An 18,356-nucleotide genomic window follows, 5' to 3' on the forward strand; every position below is an offset into this window, starting at 1 on the left:
AATTGTACATGGCTAATTCATTCTTTCTCGGGTATAATTATTAGTGGTTTGGGTTCCGGAAATTTAAATACTGTGGCCATAGGAGTTTCATCTTCATGATGATTGTTTTGAACCACAAATATTCACTTGCAAAACTTTGTAATTGTTGTAGGGACCATCCTGATTTTATGTGGATGGCTGAAAAGTTACCGATTCATCCAAGCATTACCCTCGGTGATGCAACGGAGTCGTTATATTTTTCTAGCATTTATGCAGCTTTAATCTTCCAATAAGCAACAACGGCGATTTCCAAGTACCAAATGCGTTCGGGCATGGCATTAAGTTACTAGATTTTCTTTTTCAAATGGTGCGAATCCTTTCTCGTTTTTCAAAAAACTGAATTCCGGTATTTGTTACGTATCGATGTGTTAACAACGTAATGATCCCTCATTATTAACTGTAGACCTACGTTGGAGTCGTTTTCGACCCAATATTTATTTTTGGAAATCGATATTTCCAAAACCAATTCAAATTTCTTTATATTGTTGCTTAAACATTAAGGCATCAAAAACCTCTTCAGACGTTTTCTGCTAGATGGCAGCAGTAATATTTGATTTTGAGTTTTTTGATTCGACTGGGTCGTTTTCGACTCGTCATATTGGTGATTTTCATGGATATAACATTCCATAGTTCATTGTGATTTTGTTGTTCTCACTCGAAGAATTATTGTTGACATCATTTCGAACAACAAAAAAAAAACAATATCAAATGAAGAAATTCGTTGTTACTCGGAAAAGTCGAATAATGAAGACTTTTCAGCTGCTAGTAACAGCGAAAACGTTCCCGAAGTCGCAATAGAAAATGGAGAGTCTGTTAAGTTTCATGGAAAATCCGATTCGAATAATATATATTTCCCATATTTCATCAAAAATAATTATATTCTAATATTCTTGAATTATGTGGAGAAAAATCGTATTTCAATGATGCAGTATGATTTTAATAGTAATTTCAAATCATAAAGCTCTTGGTAGTAAATACTCTAAATGCATCCGTTTTTTGAGAAATTTCAAAATTACGTTTGGAATTTTCAGTGCTCTATGGAGATGCGCTTTTTTGTGAGTTATTTGTGGTTCTCCAGCAGAAAATCGAAATTTATCAAAAGTACGGTCAGTATAACACAATTCCTTCTTTGACAGCAAGAAAATTGGATGAATAATTTAGAAATTATTTTCGTCCTAAATTAATCTCCGTGAATATGAACATAACCATAACTTCTGAATTTTTCATCCGTTCTCTTTGCTGTCGAAGAATGAGTTATGGTATGTTAGCCGTACTTTGCAATAAAATTCTGTTCTCAGTTGAAGAACCAGGTGCATTTAGAGATTTTACTATCAAGAGCTTTATGATTTGAAATTACTATCAAAATCATGCTGCATTATTGGAATTTGATTTTTCTCTATATAATTGAATTCTATAAGCGCATCGTAATTCGTAATAGGTTTCGTTCGGTCGATAAATATCGTGATCAGTCTAATGATTACGCGATATATACCTTTCAAAGAATCGCGTTTTTGTTTGCTTTCTCAAAGGTATTCAGGATTCGTAATAGAAAACTATTTGGATGTACTTAGATGCTTCGAGTGATGGATGATTTTCATCTGCGTCGTTTGCATAGGATCGCAGTGTTTGATAAGAAAATTACTCAATATTCGTTTTCGTAATGATTAGACTTCGCGCGCAACTACATTCGATGCCATCACTTAACGCGGAAACCAATTAACACAAATTTTCCTTTCCACCGCAGTCGTGAAAATGCAGAGATAAACTGGATCTCGGTCTAACCTTTTAGCCGGATATTACTCGCGTGTTGTTTTTATGAATGTGTCGTAAATTGGAGTAATTTTCGTTTAGTCGAAAAATATCGCGCGTGACATTGTTCGATTCCGGTGACACAACCCTTCCTTTCCGTCGCAGTCATGAAGATGCAGAAGCCTCGGTCTCCGACAACAGCGACTGTTACCCTTCCTTCTTTATAACATCCTCTATACAAAGCAGTAGTTAATGAATTGTTGTACACTGAAGATGGCGAACTAATCCCAAGTAGCCATACACGTGGTTCCTTGTGCAACTTCTCTAGCTCAGATCGATTACCGGGGAGCAACTACGAAATGTGCGGTCGTCAAGCTCAAGCTCAATTGAAATTTGTAAAATTGTGCGTAACTTAACTTTCGAATAAAAATCTGTTTTTCGTTTCTCCATATAGGTCTTCTTGTCAAGAGTTTTGGAATAATGTCAAGTTTCAAGAAAAAATAAATATGAAGTGAAAATTTAACCCTTTTTTGATTTATCGTATGATTCAATTTTTATTCTCTAATTTTCTCAACCTAAAACCATAATAACTTGAAAACGAATGAATTCACGAAGTAAAACCATAATAACTTGAAAACGAATGAATTCACGAAGTAAATCATCATGAGCTTTTTGATGTTTTAATTTGTTGAATAATATAACATCATAAGAACATAATTATTTTGAAAAATAACGAAATTGATTTTTTTTTCTTAAAATTAAAAAAAAAAGTTTTCCATTCTGGACCTTTTACTAAAAGTTTTGTTATAGCTTTAAGTTTCTTTGGAAAAAATTAAGAAGAAATCCAGCTCCTTTTTTTGTGTCATCAAAGTTCATTTGAAAATTTTCGTACTGTAATTTTTTTTTCATCGTGTATACTTTTTCACAAAGTAATATTTGTTCCCTACAATTCTCTCTTAGACAGTTTTCCTGTTGAATACTTTGTAATGATAACCTATGCCAAATTGCAAACGCCCTTTTAGAAAATTAGACTTGAGTCTAAAAAATTACTCCACCAATGAAAAAGAAGGCAGATTGCTAGGCCAAATACTTGTGCAAAGTTTCGTTTTTCGACCATAGGTCATTTGGCATGAAAACGCTCAACAATATTTTTATATATTTTTCGTTGTTTTCATTACATTTTTTTATTCTTCACACTGTCTTTCATATAACTTTGTTGGATTAGTTGGTTTTTGGTCATGATTTTTTTAACAATCTCAGTGGTTCCCAACAGGGGCACAGTGGTCGGAAAGGACTGAAATCAGGGCGAAACTAAACACTCCTAATGATTGCCTCCTAGTTGAACGATGTCTTCTCGAATGTTTATCCTGGAACTGTTGGCCATTTTTCGGTAATTCAAAACTTCACCACTAGGGCGGCGCTGTCGCTAATTTCTCAAGGAAGCAAAATAGCAGGATAATGTCTAAAGGTAGTTTGTAAAGAATAATATTTTGAGAAACTCTTCCTTGGATATGAAGCTAGTACATGATGTATTTTTTGAGAAATTTAGCAATTAATTTTAAAAACCATGATTAACGGCTACCTATAGCATGTCGAAGAAGAAAACCCCAAAAATTTGGAATTTCACGAGTCAGAAATGCACTTGGTAAATTTAACAAGTGATTAAAATTTTTTTTTAAAATCTCAGTGAGAGCGGATTTTCAACTCTTCTGCGTATCGGGACCAAGACGTGAAACAAATTGGGCTTGAAAGACGATATAAGATCGAAAAACGCAGCCTCGTATTGCAAAGCTTGTATCTGAAATTCTTCAAGGGGGCCACGAAGGTCCCGGAAGGAGCTTTGCAGAGAGGGCCGCTGGGCTCTTTGTGTTTAGGAAAAGTAGCCGCGAAGCTAAAACCACAGTATTATATCTATGAAAAATTGAAAAAAAAGTTTTTTGTTATAAATTATTATTTTTAGTTTTACTGTCTTCAAGCTTGAACAAGCATCAATGTTCAACTAACATGGTTTAGTTTTAATTAAAACAATCAGCTCTCTAAAAAATGAGTATTTTGAGAAACTCAATTGAGAATATTATTTTTCAAGAATAATATTTTTTTCTTCCGGTGTATATTTTTTCTGGAACGACAAAAATACTATCTACAACTTTACTGAAAACGTCACAGAAATCTCAAAAACCATTTCGGCTTAAATAAAAACTTAGGTATTTTAAAAATCCTTCTTTTTTTCCTTAATTTCTCCATGATTGGACGGCCATGATTCCCTCTTAAAATTGAATCTCCAAATTAAAAAAACTAAAATCAAAAATAAAATAAAATCCTCTAAATCCTAGCGTCCAGGGGCTCTCTAAATCAAAAAACTTAAAAAAACAAAGATTCTAAAATTTTAGAATTGAATTCATGGAATTCTAAAATTCGTAAGTTTAAAATTCTGGATTTGTCAAATTCTGAAACTGTAAATTATAAACATTCCACTATTCAAAAGTCATATAAAAACCTAAATTAATCCACCTAGCGGTCAGACCCAGCCTTTCTCATTCAAACTTTTATTTGTTTTAATAGATTTACATGAACGCTTCAATTCAATAAATGTATATTCACTCTTTAGGTTCTTAAATATTGAAGTTGTAATCTATACATATAAACAGTCAAGCCGGTCTGTCTGTCTGTCTGATCCATATAGGCTCGAAAACTACCGAACCGATCGAAGTGAAAATTTGTATTGAGGGGTTTTTGGTGCCGATTAAGGTTCCTATGATAGTTTGAGACCCCTCCCTCTTCTGGAAGGGAGGGGTCCCATACAAATGAAACATAAATTTCTGCACAACTCAAGAACAAACCAAGCAAATGAAACCGAAATTGGCATGTGGATGTTTTAAGGGGTATCAAATATGTCAATAATAGTTAGACGCCCCTCCCTTTTCTGGAAGGGAGGGTTCCATACAAATGAAACACACATTTCTGCACATCTCGAGAACCAATCAACTAAATGGAACCAAATTTGGCAGGTAAATGTTTTTAGTGGTGAAAAACATGTCCATAATATTTTGACACCTCTCCTTCTTTTGGAAATGAGGGGTGCCATACAAATGAAACACAAATTTCTGCACATCTTGAGAACTAACCGAGTAAATGGAACCAAATTTCGCATGTGAATGTTTTTAGGAGTAACAAATATGTCCATAATGGTTCGACACCTCTCCTTTTGGAAGGGAGGGGTTCCATACAATTGAAACACAAATTTCTGCACATCTCGAGAGCTAACCAACAAAATGGAACCATATTTGGCAGGTGAATGTTTTTAGTGGAAACAATTTTGTTTCATGATCGACCTCAGGCAAAATTTTGGATTTTAAGATGGCAACTTCCGGTTCATGGAAAACAGCCAAAAATGGCCGATTTCCACCCAATATAACAATATCCGGATCTAGAATTATACACAGGAGTTAAAATCGATCGAAATTGTCTTCAAATGCCATTATGAAATCCAAAATGGCGACTTCCGGTTTCGGAAAAACAGCGGCAAATGACCAAATACCACCCAATATGGGTATTTCCGGAACCGTAATGATGCACTGGAGCCACAAATTGAGTTCAGACAACATTTTGAATTGTAAGATGGCAACTTCCGGTTTCTGGAAAACGGCCTGAAATAGACGATTCCCATTAAAAATTAGTATCTTCGAAACCAGAAAGATGGACAGAAGCTAAAAATTGATCACAGGCACAATCTTGAATTTTAAGATTGTGACTTCCGGTATCTGGCAAACAGCCGGAAATGACTAAACACCATTCAATATGGATGTTTTTGGAACCAGTGTTACGCCCAGATGACAGAAATTGATTTCACAGGCAATTTTAAATATTTTTTTTTAAATGATGACTTTCGGTTTCTGAAAACAGCCCAAAGTGACCAAATACCACCCAATATGAGTATCTCCGGAGCCAGAATGTTGCAAGAAGCTAAAAACTGACCTCAGACACCATTATGAATTGTAGGATGGCAACTTCAGGTTTCTGGAAAACAGCCAAAAACGGCCGATTTCCGTCTAACATGACCGAAATGGGAACGTACAGGGCAGCCAAACTTTGAAACCACGTGTTTAATCATAATTCATCAGTTAACCCTTAACTAGCCCGCTCATCTGATAATAATATTAATCAATTCGGTTGTGTAGTTTCTGAGATAATAAAGTTTCGTGATTTTCACATTTCGGTACATTACAGACGAAGTTACAGTTCGATTAGAGTAAAATTTAATAAGGTGTTATGAGGCAGCTAGACCTTTCATTTGACACCAATTTTGTGGAAATCGGTTCAGCCATCTCTGAAAAAAGTGAGTGAGTCCAAGTAATCTTCGGAATATGTTCCTTTTCATAGCTGGATTTCACATTTTTAAACATAACAGGCAAAGTAATAGTCCGATTGCAAAACAAATCAATAGGGTCTTATGGGGCAACTAGACCTTCCATTTAACACTGATTTTATGAAAATTGGTCCAGAAATCTCTGAGAAACATGAGTGAGATTAAACAGTCTTCAGAACACGTTTCTTTTCATAACTTTTGAACCACAAATTCAATCTTTATAAAATTCAAAAGTTAAGAGTTTTTTAGGTAGCCCGTTCATTTGAAACTAATATTGTTCAAATCGGTGGTGTGGTTTTGTAGATAATGATGTTTCATGATTTTTACATTTTGATACATAACCTCTAAACTATTAATCCGATTACAATGAAATTCAATAGGGTCTTATGGGACGGCAAGACCTTTCATTTGCAATTAATTTTATGAAAATCGGTTCAGCCATCTCTGAGAAAAGTGAGTGAGAATAAAAATCTGCACATACACACACACACACACACACACATACAGAAAATGCTCAACTCGTCGAGCTGAGTCGAGTGATATATGCCATTCGGCCCTTTGGAGCACTTTTATATCTTCGGTTTTGCAAGTGATTGCTATACCTTTCTAGGAGAAAGGCAAAACGGTACCCCAAATTAAACATTGTCACATAAGATTCAGAAATTCCAAAATTAAAGACTCTGGTAATAAAAAGTTTATGTATCTTTAACATTGCTGCCTATTCTCTTGCTCACCTCGTTCAACTGCACACACTGCTGTACAGGTGGGATTTTTGCGACCGACACAGACTAACTTTGGTCTTGATCACGTAGGTTTATGAAAGTTATCAGCCTCCTCCCCCCTGGCACTAGGATTATACTCTATATTCCAATGAACAGCTAAGTTCTTAACTTCTAGAAAGCAAAGCAAAGCCTTGGTACTACATCGGAACTCGAAACTCGCCCTTCTGTTTATTATACGCAGACTTCGCAGCCAGCTGTTAGTGTACAGGACAATTGCGGGGCTAGCGCTACGATCCTACTGACACCAACAGTCTCTCCCGAATCTAGATTCGAACATACGACGACTGGTTTGTTAGGCTAGCGCCGAGACCAGTTAGGAGAATAAAAGCCATTACCAAAACGCGTTCATTACCAAAATGTGCAACTTACGTGTCGTATATAAATTGCTCGCCGGATTCATCACTTTAACGTCATGTTGACGAGGAAACTTATTTAAGTCTCTGAAAAAATCGGTGATGGCTAGGGATGCCAAAATCCACAGGAATGGTTCTATCATTTCTTCCGGTTTGAGCTTTTGGAGTACACCTGTGTTGACCAGTGAACTCCTTAAACTCCAGAAACCAAATGTACTAACTTAAAAGTTTTTTAACTAACCCCTTCTTATAACGGTTTTTACAGTTCAGCTTTTAGAAACCAGTAATCTTAAGATTTACAAACGGAAAATCCATTAAAACTGAGATTCTGTAAATCCATGCAATAGTTTCTAGATTTTCGAGTCATAAATCCTGGAAATTCGAAATCCACTCATGTGAAATCTATAAATTTCTGAACATGGAATGAATAGTCCAAAAATAAAGATCTATGAAAAAAAAACTACCGCAAAAGCGGATAACTTGGATAGCTTGTTAAAGTATTATTAAAACTAGTTGGCCCGTAGTGGCTAGCCACTTTCAAATGAACTATTAAACGTGGGTATTTAATCTAAAATGATAAATTTTTTTTGGAATATCCAGTTGAAGTTCAAGATGTAACTATGATTGCTTGATGTAATTGCTTACTCGATAACGAATCTGCATCTCACTTCTTATACGGATCCACTGCACAGCTGTTTTCTCTAATATCTAAAAACTCTCCATTATTTGATTATTTTCGAAAAAATGTTTTCTAACGATTTAATTTTTTTTAAATTTTATAACTTGAATAATAGTTGATATTCTCGTTTGTTCGATGTTAAAATGTTATATTCAAATCAAACTTACAAAATCATTGAAAATGAATGATTGAAAAAAAAAACAATTTACAAAAACCATTGCCCATGAAAAAATACTGGATTGCTCAAAAAAAAATTCACACCATGCAAAAGTTTGTCTCTGCAATTTGTTATTAACAATAGCAAAGCATGGAATAACAAAGTACTGTCCTCTTTTAATCATTGATGGGTAGTTCAAGCCTTGGTGCTACATTCCGTATCGGAACTCGACCTGTTTATTATACAAAGACTTCGCAGCCAACTGTTAAGTGTACAGGACAATTGCGGGGCTAGCGCTACGATCCTACTGACACTAACAGTCTCTACCGAGCCGAGAATCGAACTTACGACGACTGGCTTGTTAGGCCAGCATCGTACCTCGAGACCAGCTGGGAGAGATGAGTAGTTCAAATCCCTCTCTAATACTCCGATATAACTTCACACATGATAAATGACGCGCATGAAACATCTGTCATCTGCGTTCCATCACAGAAACCTTTTCTTGTGTTGCGTAACAACATAACAATCTTCATCCTATCACCACCACCTTTGTCTTCTTCTACATAAATAAACAAATGTTATTTGATAAACAAGAAAATAAGCTGGCTCACTGTAGCGCAAAATATCTTAAATCAAAACAGTTGATCAGATTTTACATAACTTTTCAAAATAATGACCAATAGCTTAACCCGATCCCAGCGGAGAGGAATCAGTGTTTACCTCAAAAAATGAACTTCAAACTCTTATTACTCATCAACTATATGCACAATTAACACAAACTGTATTGCATATTAAAGATCAATCTGTTCTCTAACCTTACTGTATAATTTCATTGTGAAAATTTTCAAGTATAATTGTTGAACTTTTATCAAAGTTTGAATGTCACACGTCGGGAATGAGTTTATTTTATACTCAAAATTTTTTTGAAACAGCTGAAATTTTCACGTATCAGCAAAATAATTTTCCCATTCTCCGTACATCTTGAACGTCGTAGTATACTTAAAGAATTAATTTTGTGTAGGTTAAATGTCTTTTCTATTTTTAAGAATATCGAAAAAAAACTGTATTGCTCTATCTTAAGTACAACTTCTTGAGAACATTTTTGTAAATTTAGTTAAAGCTTTGAGTAATAGGGAGAAAGTTGGATAGATTTCAAGTGCGGCTTGTCACGCGTTATAAGCTAAACTTGAAACTCAATATGATGTTTTGCACAAAATGGCTTTACCGAGTTACAGCCGGTTTTCTTCGATTTTTTATAAATATTCGTTATTAACGTCTTCGGTCGTAATTGATTTTTTAATAAACAAACAACTTTTTGCTATCGAACTGTACTATTGAAAAATTACAATTTCAATGCATAGAAAAACTGTTATACACTTAAAAAAATCCAAACTGCTTATATTCTCGAGCAGAAAGGTTTATAATCCCCATCATGTTTTTGACTTTTTCATAGTCTATCCTCAATGAATTTCAACAGGTACTGCCATATTCCATCACTTGACAACCTAATTTAGATGGCAATGCCATGACATTACAGAAATTATTGGACATGTAACTATAAAGTAACGTTCATAATTAACTGACAGTGGTTTGGCTAACTTTAGATTTCATTTACATGCTTGATATCTTTGATACTATGTCTTTCTTACATCTCAAAATTGCCTTCCGCCCTTTATTACGTTTTTGGCGGTTTTTGCCGATGCACCTGCATCAGAACCTATAGCCATGTGCTAATTTAACACGTGTGCCGAATATTAGTTGACGCAGTTAGCGTCGATTTCTTTACGACTGGCTTCATACCTGGCGAGAGGAGGTGAGTGGAGGACTAAAAGCAAAGGTAACTTGTAGTCAGAAGAGGAGTGTTTGCGTTGCTACACTTAAAAAAATAACAAACTTTAGTGTACCTCAGGTTCAGAGTTTGCTTTGGAAAAAGACAATTTCAGTAACTTTCGTTTGTCGTGCGCGTGACTGAAAGACAAGCAAACTATATATATTCCGATTCCGATATGTTACTTTTCAATGGATTTTATCCCGGGTTTGCATTTTGAAAACAATTGTACTTGATGCTAGAACGTATGTACAACAACAAAACCCATCAGTTTTGTTTTACCCATGCTATTGGTTTTTTTTCTGGAAAAAGCGATAAGTTTTTCGTTTGAGAGTAATAAAGGAAAATGTGAGTAAGGTTCAATTTTATGTATTTTTAAATGTATTGAGGTACCTAACATTCGGTCAAAGGGCTATCCTTAAGCCAAGTAGAAAAATTTTGGATCATTTCTGGCCTCTCTTCAGGTTAAATTTTAGGAAAGCCTACATGCTGAAAATTCACCTTTCCCTTGCATTGTGCTTTTTTTCACATATGTTCTAATTCAATTTCCTACGAGTACCTAATTGCCAGCGTGCATTAAATTAGACACAATTCAGTCCAATATCGTAGCTAATTTGAATTCCTTCTCCGCACCATTCTTATTGACCTCTCGTGGCTGAACGGCGAGTTTCTTCAACCGAAACCACAGACAAAGCTAATCACCCACCAATTCGTAAAGCTCCGGCGCAATAGCAGGCGAAAATTAGGAAGCCGCAGAGCGAGGTCAAACTGCGTCGCGCCGAGAACCGGGGCAAGTTCCACGACCGAACAAAGAAAAGATGGAAACTGAAGAAAGCACAAACTAAAAAAAAAAAACAAAACCACACTTACCTCGGCAGGTCTTGAAGCTTATCGCCGAATGGCTCCATAGGGTCATTGGCGTCTTTAACCTGAGGTACGACGAACCATTGAAGTAGGCCTCCTTCTCAACCTGTATCGATGCGATCCGGGATGAGCATAGCACTGTGGAGAGGGGGAGAAATCAAAAAGTGTACAAAAATGAGCAGGAATGTGTTAATAAGGTCCGTCACGCTGTTGTTTTTTTTTGTTTCATTTTCCCGACGGGAAATGACTACATAACAAAGCTATAGGTTTGCTTTATACACAAAGTGGTCATAAATTGGAAGTTTGGATAAGCTTTTTTTTGTGCGGCTGGAATGATCAAATCAATTCTGAATCAACGCTGGTGGTTGGTGGAACGTTGCGTTCGGAATGAATGCATGGCTTTTCATCCGAGCATTTGCTCGAAAGTTTTGATTTTTTGTTTTTCTACGACGTTCGCCCTTCCAAGTAGTTAAAAAGATTTTGTTCTTCTGTTGATTGAAATTGGTAATGAGTATTGCTGCTCAGGACTTATGATAGTGGTAAATTTTACATTTTATGCGTTCCCATTGAATTTCTGGAGATTTCTGTAAATAATAATTGTTTATTACTCATCAATATCAGAGCAATATTTGGAAAAAAATAATCGAAGGCTTAACGGTTTTAAGTTTATTAGGCAATTATTTTTCTACATTTTCGATAAAGCTTGTTTTTTTTTTTAAATATAAGTACTAGTAAATGAAATGCTATGCCAGAACTGTTATCTTTGTAACTTTTCAGTAGAGCGTTCGTCGATAATATTAGAACAAAATATACAACGTAATTGGAACAGAATATACAGTTTAAAAAGAATCTACACTTTAAAAGTTGTGTAAAAGGATAGACAACGAATGAAATCGAAGATACAATTTTCGGAGGATTGACCAGAAATTAATGTTTTGTCTTCCAAATAAGACATTTAAGTAACTAAACCATAGAATGCGCATAGGTAATCGCTGAACCGAATCAAATATAAAAGGTATTTTGTTTTTTCAATTACATATAGGAACTCAAAAACACATTTCTATACATAACTTTTGAACTGAATCTTCGTTCAATCAATGGTCAACTACCAAGTAAAACTCTACAACTATAACTACTAAAGCGATCTGTCGGTGGTAATTCGCAATGGTATGCGAAGTATCATCAAATTAGAATTCTAGCACTGGTAGGCTGTCGAAGATCAAATTCAAGGAATGTTCGTAGGCGGTGATTTCCCTAGAAATGGGTTTCCTGGGTTTTTCGCTTCCTATAGTTGCCTTCGAAGATGTTAAGTTTGCTCAACAGCAAACATAATATTGCTTTGTTTGTGGAGTAAAACCATAACTATTATATTTTTCTTTGCATTGAGAATTGGTTTTAAAATCACTTTCCTGAAGCATTTCATGTCCGATGAACTTGCTGAATACCCAACATTACAATACCAAAGGCATCTCAATTATCACTGCTATGATGAAGTAAATTACGCGTTCGTCACTTGGGTTAAGCTTCCGTTCACTGACGGTGCACTACACAGACCAGGCCAACTGAAATCATTGAGAAAATAACATTCATTGTAATGCGGGTGCAAAAGTCCGTAAAATTGTCTTCCATACAGTGCGTCACACTTTTTCTCCATGCTATCATAGGACGCTAATAGAGTGCATGCTTTCCATGCAGCGATTACATATTTTATTCCGTCGCATTGCTGCTGCAGTACCATCCTCACCCCGTCAGCTTCATCCGGTTGGCCGGTGTACGCGAAGCATTTTGGATAATTGTTTCTCACGAGACAATTTTCTTGTCAACCATCGGGGGTTTGTGCGGGGTGCAATGACACAAGCAGTCGGTGCATCGGCTAGTGAATTCGACAAGTAGTAGAATGGACACTACTTTTTAAAACTGACAATAGGAAAAATTTGCAACTGAAACAAAATCTCCTTTTCCTAGTTTTTTTTAATCAATTCATCTCAAAAATAGCAATATATCATACGCCTCTTACGCGGTCTTTCGCTTGCAACCGCAGATGTCGTAACATGACCGCAACTCACACCGAGCGGAGTTTTCACTTTCCATTCAAGATGCGGTTGGTCCGGTCGGTGACGCGTTCGCAATTATTTTGATACAGTTTGTTCCACCTTCCTTCCTTCCTTCCTTGTGGCGGCATTCAAGTCACTCACTCACAGCATTCGATGCGTGTCGTCATGTTGGAAAGGTCCATTGGTTGCAACCAACCGGTCTTTCGCTGCGGGTTGGGCCGATTTGGTGGACGAATTAATTCGTCGCGGATAAACTTCATTGTGTCCGGTGGGAAATTCGCGGGCTGAGAATGCTTATTTTTGAAACGGTATCACGTTTGGGCGCTTTACTTTTGTGTGCTCGGGTGCTGCTTTATGTAATGATATACAGTGTGTGCTTTTGTAATTACTTTTTTTCAATTTTAAACAGGCGTGGTAATAGATATTGGGTACTTGGGAGCTCGTAAACACGAATCATCTGAGGTTACCGTCAAATTGAATTGTGGCAAAATCGCGCTTGTAATGAACAGACAGTCTAATAAAGAATCTCACGTCAACTCAATCTGTTGTTGGCAATAGTTTAGTTGAACTTTGTGAGTTGAGGACTTCAGAAGCCTTTTTGAAATTTTCTTGTAATTTTAAGTTTCGGAAGTCACGCTAACGATACAATGAATTGGGCAAATTTTAAGGTATTGTCTGCGTGTCAAAGAACACACCACGCAGTATACAATGTTTTTTTATGTTCATACGTCATTATTGCCATTGAACACCATTCTCATTGAGGAAATTGTATCTTTTCATAACATCATCTAATTCCTACAGAAGATGTTTATTAGCAAAAATTGAAAGCGCTTTTTTCGATTAGCTAATGTCAACAAATCTGTGGAGTGAGTATTTCTCATACTACATTTAATGATTTGAGTGTCGCAAGCTTGACTGATTCATACTTTTGTGTAACATTTATTGCAACTTTAATCGGCTTGTTCGGTACGCTAGTGTACAACACGTGCGAGTTAAACTATTCGAATGAGATGATTGATTGATGGACTTTCCTAAGACAGTGAATGCAACATCGTGAAGCGGCGGAATGTGTGTTGCATTCCGTCTGATGAATTTACGATCCATCTTCCAACACCCGATTGGAAGCTCCCCAGCACAAGGAGAACGACACACGGATGCATTTTCTCCTTCTATAGATGAGTATTTGCTTGCATTCTAGTTTTACCTTATGAATACTAATAACATAAATTTTGTCATTGTTCTTTTTTTCTTTTAAGGTGAACGCGTCAGCGACTGCGCAATTACTTGGTATAAGCTCGGAAAACCGGTATGCTACTGAATCTATGTTCGACGTTTTAGCTTCCCAGCTGTATGTATGGAGTAGCCAATCGACAGGAATGCTAATGAGAATCACGAATCGTTCCATATAAGAGGCCAGCGAGAACAAGAAACTAAATTTCACACCATGTGCCACAAGAACCGTTAGTACCGAAATTCGCATTTCCGCGCAAACCAGTTTGAATCGACGGAGCGTGTTTAGATAAACATCGACCAACTTTTCAGCGATTCAGCGTCGGATACGCTCCAGCTGGCAGGTAGTCCTTGGTAGTCATTGTTTCGCACTAGCCTCACGAACTTATTCCGATTGCATTGTCCAGAAAGATTTACGATTAGTACGCTACAGTACGATCACCGCACGTAGGTTGGTTGCTGCCGGACAGTAAAGGATTACTTTCCTCTTCATACCTTAGGCCATCATCACGTCAATCATGACAGCGAGGAGCAAACATGGCGTGAATTTCAAGATAGTCTGCAGTGGGTTGCTGCTTTGTGTGCTATATTTGTGGTGAATCTATCGCCAAAGAAGGTACCTTACCGGCAAATGCTAATTAGATTTGAATCATCCCACAAACAACTGAGATCTGCGCTTAGAGGAGACAAGTTGGACAGAAGACAGGCTTCTAGTTTGGAATATGTCCGTTAGGATGGTGCATAGCATTCGCTGGTTTTCTAATTAACTTTTAATATCTAATATGCAATTATGGTTCAACTGACTCTAGCAATCTCTGCTAGCCAAAATTCGAAAATGCGACGACTTAGTTAACTAAGTTCTCGTCTGTTTGTCAATAGATGGCACCAGCAGTAAGTGCTGAATGATTTTGGTATAGCTAGAATGTGATGAACCAAGCTGAGACATATGGTGAATAAACCGGCTCGATTTTATTGTGTAAAAATGTCTGATTTTATTCCAAATAATCGTCGTTTGCGAGAAGCGTTACTTTTCTCATTTCATTCAAAGAAAACGGCGGCTGAAACACATCGCGTGTTGAAAAAAAATAGAGAAATGTTGCTCTAAGTGAAACAACGTGCCGTGATTTGCTTCATCGCTTTGAGGGCGGTAATTTCGATATTAACGATTGTCTGCATGAAGGAAGGCCAAAAACCCTCGGATAGACGGAATTGGAGGAAATGATCGGTGAGGATGCATGTCAAATGCAGAAACAGCTTACTTCTAGAATAGAAGTCATCCACCAAGCCGTTCCCAAGCGATTGCATGCTTTGGAAATAATTCTAAAACAAGGAACTTGGGTTTCTTATGATTTGATCGCGAGGGACGTTGAGCGTCGTTTTCCTTTTCGTGAACAACTGCTCCAGCGGCAGAAAAGAAGGGTTTTCTCATTGTATCGTGACGAGTGATGAAAAATGGATTCTATACAGCAACCCGAAGAAAAGAAAGCATGGAGTCTGCTCGATCATGAACCGTTAAAACCGAACAAAACCATCACTGGGGCACGGTATCAATTTCAATTGATGCGATTAAGCAGAACACTGCGCGAAAACCGGTCGCAGTACGAACAGAGGCACAAAAAGTGATTCTACTGCATGACAACGCTCGGCTTCATATTGCCAAAGTTGCTCGAATGGGAAATTCTACCTCATCCGCCACTTTCCTTAGCTATTTCCCCGTTCGATTATTACTGAGTTGTGAATAGCCTCATGAGACGAACACTTTTATCGTAACGATATTCGAGCTCTGACAGAAAGATGCGACAATGGTTAGCTAGCGATGCGCTATGCTTTATTTATAGGTGAGGACTCTATTAAACCCAACTTATATAAATTTATTTTGTTTCGTGAGGGATCCTTTCGTGCATGTTGAAGCTGACCAGATTCAAAGTTTTGTTAATTTTTTCAGTTTCAGGTAAAGTTAAAAACCCAAGCAACAATTGAAACATGATAAAACAATAAATTGTAATCATTTGTTGCACTAATGAAATTCTGAGGTTTCAAGGAACATCTTTTGTGACTACGATGAAATTGTAAAAATTCAAGCAACAACTAAAGTTGCATCGCTGCTTCAAAAATCTTTACACCAACAACGTAATTTGTGATGTTGAATTTGTTTTTGAAACGTGAAAACGGCATTTGAAAACCTAACCTTTCCTGGATAGACCTAGTGGGCGGAGCATATAAGTTGCCAACGTGATGCTTGTGAGATACACAAAACAAACACACAACAAAACTCCCAAAAGTTGCTGTCACGTTCTCAAGTCATGTAACAGTAACTTTCGGTCGATCGTTCGCCTCATATTTGTTTCTGAGATGAGAATATGTACTGCGTTGTAACTTTTTGCTGAGGTTCATACTGATGTCCATGTCTTCAAGGCAAGGCTAGAAATTGACTTACGGGAATGTTGCTGCGATGGTTCTTTACAGCGCTTCTTGCAAATTTTATTATCTTCGAAATACACGAGAGGGAAATATTACACCTTTGTAACGTTTAAAATGTTAAATAAAGTAATAACATTGCTCAGGTAACTAAACAATGGCCTTTTATTTTATCGCGCCTTTTATACTTGGACTAGAAGTCATCCAAAAACCATTTTTAAAATTCGGCAGAAAAATGTTGGTCTCTAAGACCAAATGGAATGAATTGTTTTGAATTTCAATATCACGCTGAAGTGCTGATGAATTCAAGAAGCAAAATTAAAAACTGAGAATGAGCATGAGCATGATTAGAGAAGCAAAATAAAGACTGAGCCATAAACGTGCAAGAGTTTCTACAGCAAATGACGTAAATAGTAGAAACGTGAAAATGGAATAGAAATTGATAACTGGAGTCCTCATCAAATTTCTGGAAATAATCAAAGATAAATAATCAAATCGCTATACATAAAATCTTTTGTTTACCACAACGCCATGACCATTACCATGTTGTTATCAAATTCCACGCATAAGTTCATACACATTACTGTTTCATTCTTGTAACTTGTGTTGAAACAACGAAAATGTTGCAGTTGACTCCGCCTTTTTTGTCATTGTATAAGAAACTGAAATGTAGCTGCAACTTAGTTTCGCATAAGAATTTGTTGCTGTGATGCGCAAAATTCATAATCGAAACAAATTTTGCTGCTTGGGAAATAGCGGGGTGTACAGTATGCGGCAGAAAAATGCGAAAACGTTAGTATTGGGTTAGTTTGTGTATCTGACTTGTTTTGTTGGATAGTTGTATTTACATTTACTTTTAAGTGCTGCAACAGAACATCGAAATCGGTTTATTGCAAATCAGTGAAAAAGTACACCAAAGAAATGATATCAAGTTTTCTGTTCATCCAATAGTCGTCGAAAAGGATTGCCGTTGGATGTCATTTGACCTCAGTTTATCGCAACAAAAAGTCACTACAAAATGGCCCTAAGCAGCGGAAGTCGGGAAGTGGACAGCCTTGGTTTTCAAGTTCGCAAATCGTGAGCAAATAGGTCCGTGTAGAGATTTGCTTGCACTCGCTACGTTATATTAGAGGAAACTTACCAAGGATGGCAAAATTTCTGAGAAATCCATGCAAGGATCATCTTAAAAGACTTGCATGCATCTTTCAGGGTGAAACGCCATTTGATCACGGAGCGGAAAAAAAAGAAAGAATCATAATATCGTTTAAGTAAGCAACGGCTGACAATTTACGAGCCTGCTTTCTTCTAGCGATGTTTCGCCAAGGCCCATGTTGTAAAAGACTTCACCTTTTTTGCAAGTTATGTCATTTTCCCAGTTTCACAGGACGCAGAGTTGTTATTTCGCATGTAATACTAATGTACAAAACATGGATTCATTCATTTCGTGTTGGTGGATCAGTGGATCTGGACCGATGGAGCTCTCAGCCACGCAACAAAATAACACATTTTATTGTGTTGCGGCTTGCAATGAAGACAATCAAATTCTTCTCGTGTCGGATGGAAGGATGCAGCACTCTCTGCCACGCAACAGTATATCACGATATTGCGTGTTGCATCTGGGAATAATGTTGTAATTTCAATAGGCTTATCGCAAAATTTATGCCAAAAGCCATGTTTGAGGTTGACTTAACGTGCCAAATACTTTAAATGCATGAAGCCCAAAAAATGCTATCTAAGTTTCAGTAGTGTAGCATGACTGGGTTACATCTGCGGCGGAAAATTAGGTTGCTGTAGAATTACTTTGCAACCAATAAGGCGTCGTACACAAATTACGTAA

General features: G+C 36.8%; 1 protein-coding gene across 3 annotated transcripts in view; it reads right to left on the reverse strand.

The window, feature by feature from the left end:
• The window catches only part of LOC129727827 (protein crumbs), a 111,800-nt gene that overhangs the window by 30,062 nt on the left and 63,382 nt on the right, over positions 1–18,356 (reverse strand). For all 3 annotated transcript variants that reach the window (XM_055686040.1, XM_055686038.1, XM_055686039.1), the window contains one exon: positions 10,824–10,955. In XM_055686040.1, coding sequence (XP_055542015.1) covers positions 10,824–10,955 — 132 coding nt within the window. The remainder of the gene's footprint in view (positions 1–10,823; positions 10,956–18,356) is intronic.

The sequence above is a fragment of the Wyeomyia smithii genome, chromosome 3 (assembly GCF_029784165.1).
Source record: "Wyeomyia smithii strain HCP4-BCI-WySm-NY-G18 chromosome 3, ASM2978416v1, whole genome shotgun sequence".
NCBI classification, from domain to species: domain Eukaryota; kingdom Metazoa; phylum Arthropoda; class Insecta; order Diptera; family Culicidae; genus Wyeomyia; species Wyeomyia smithii.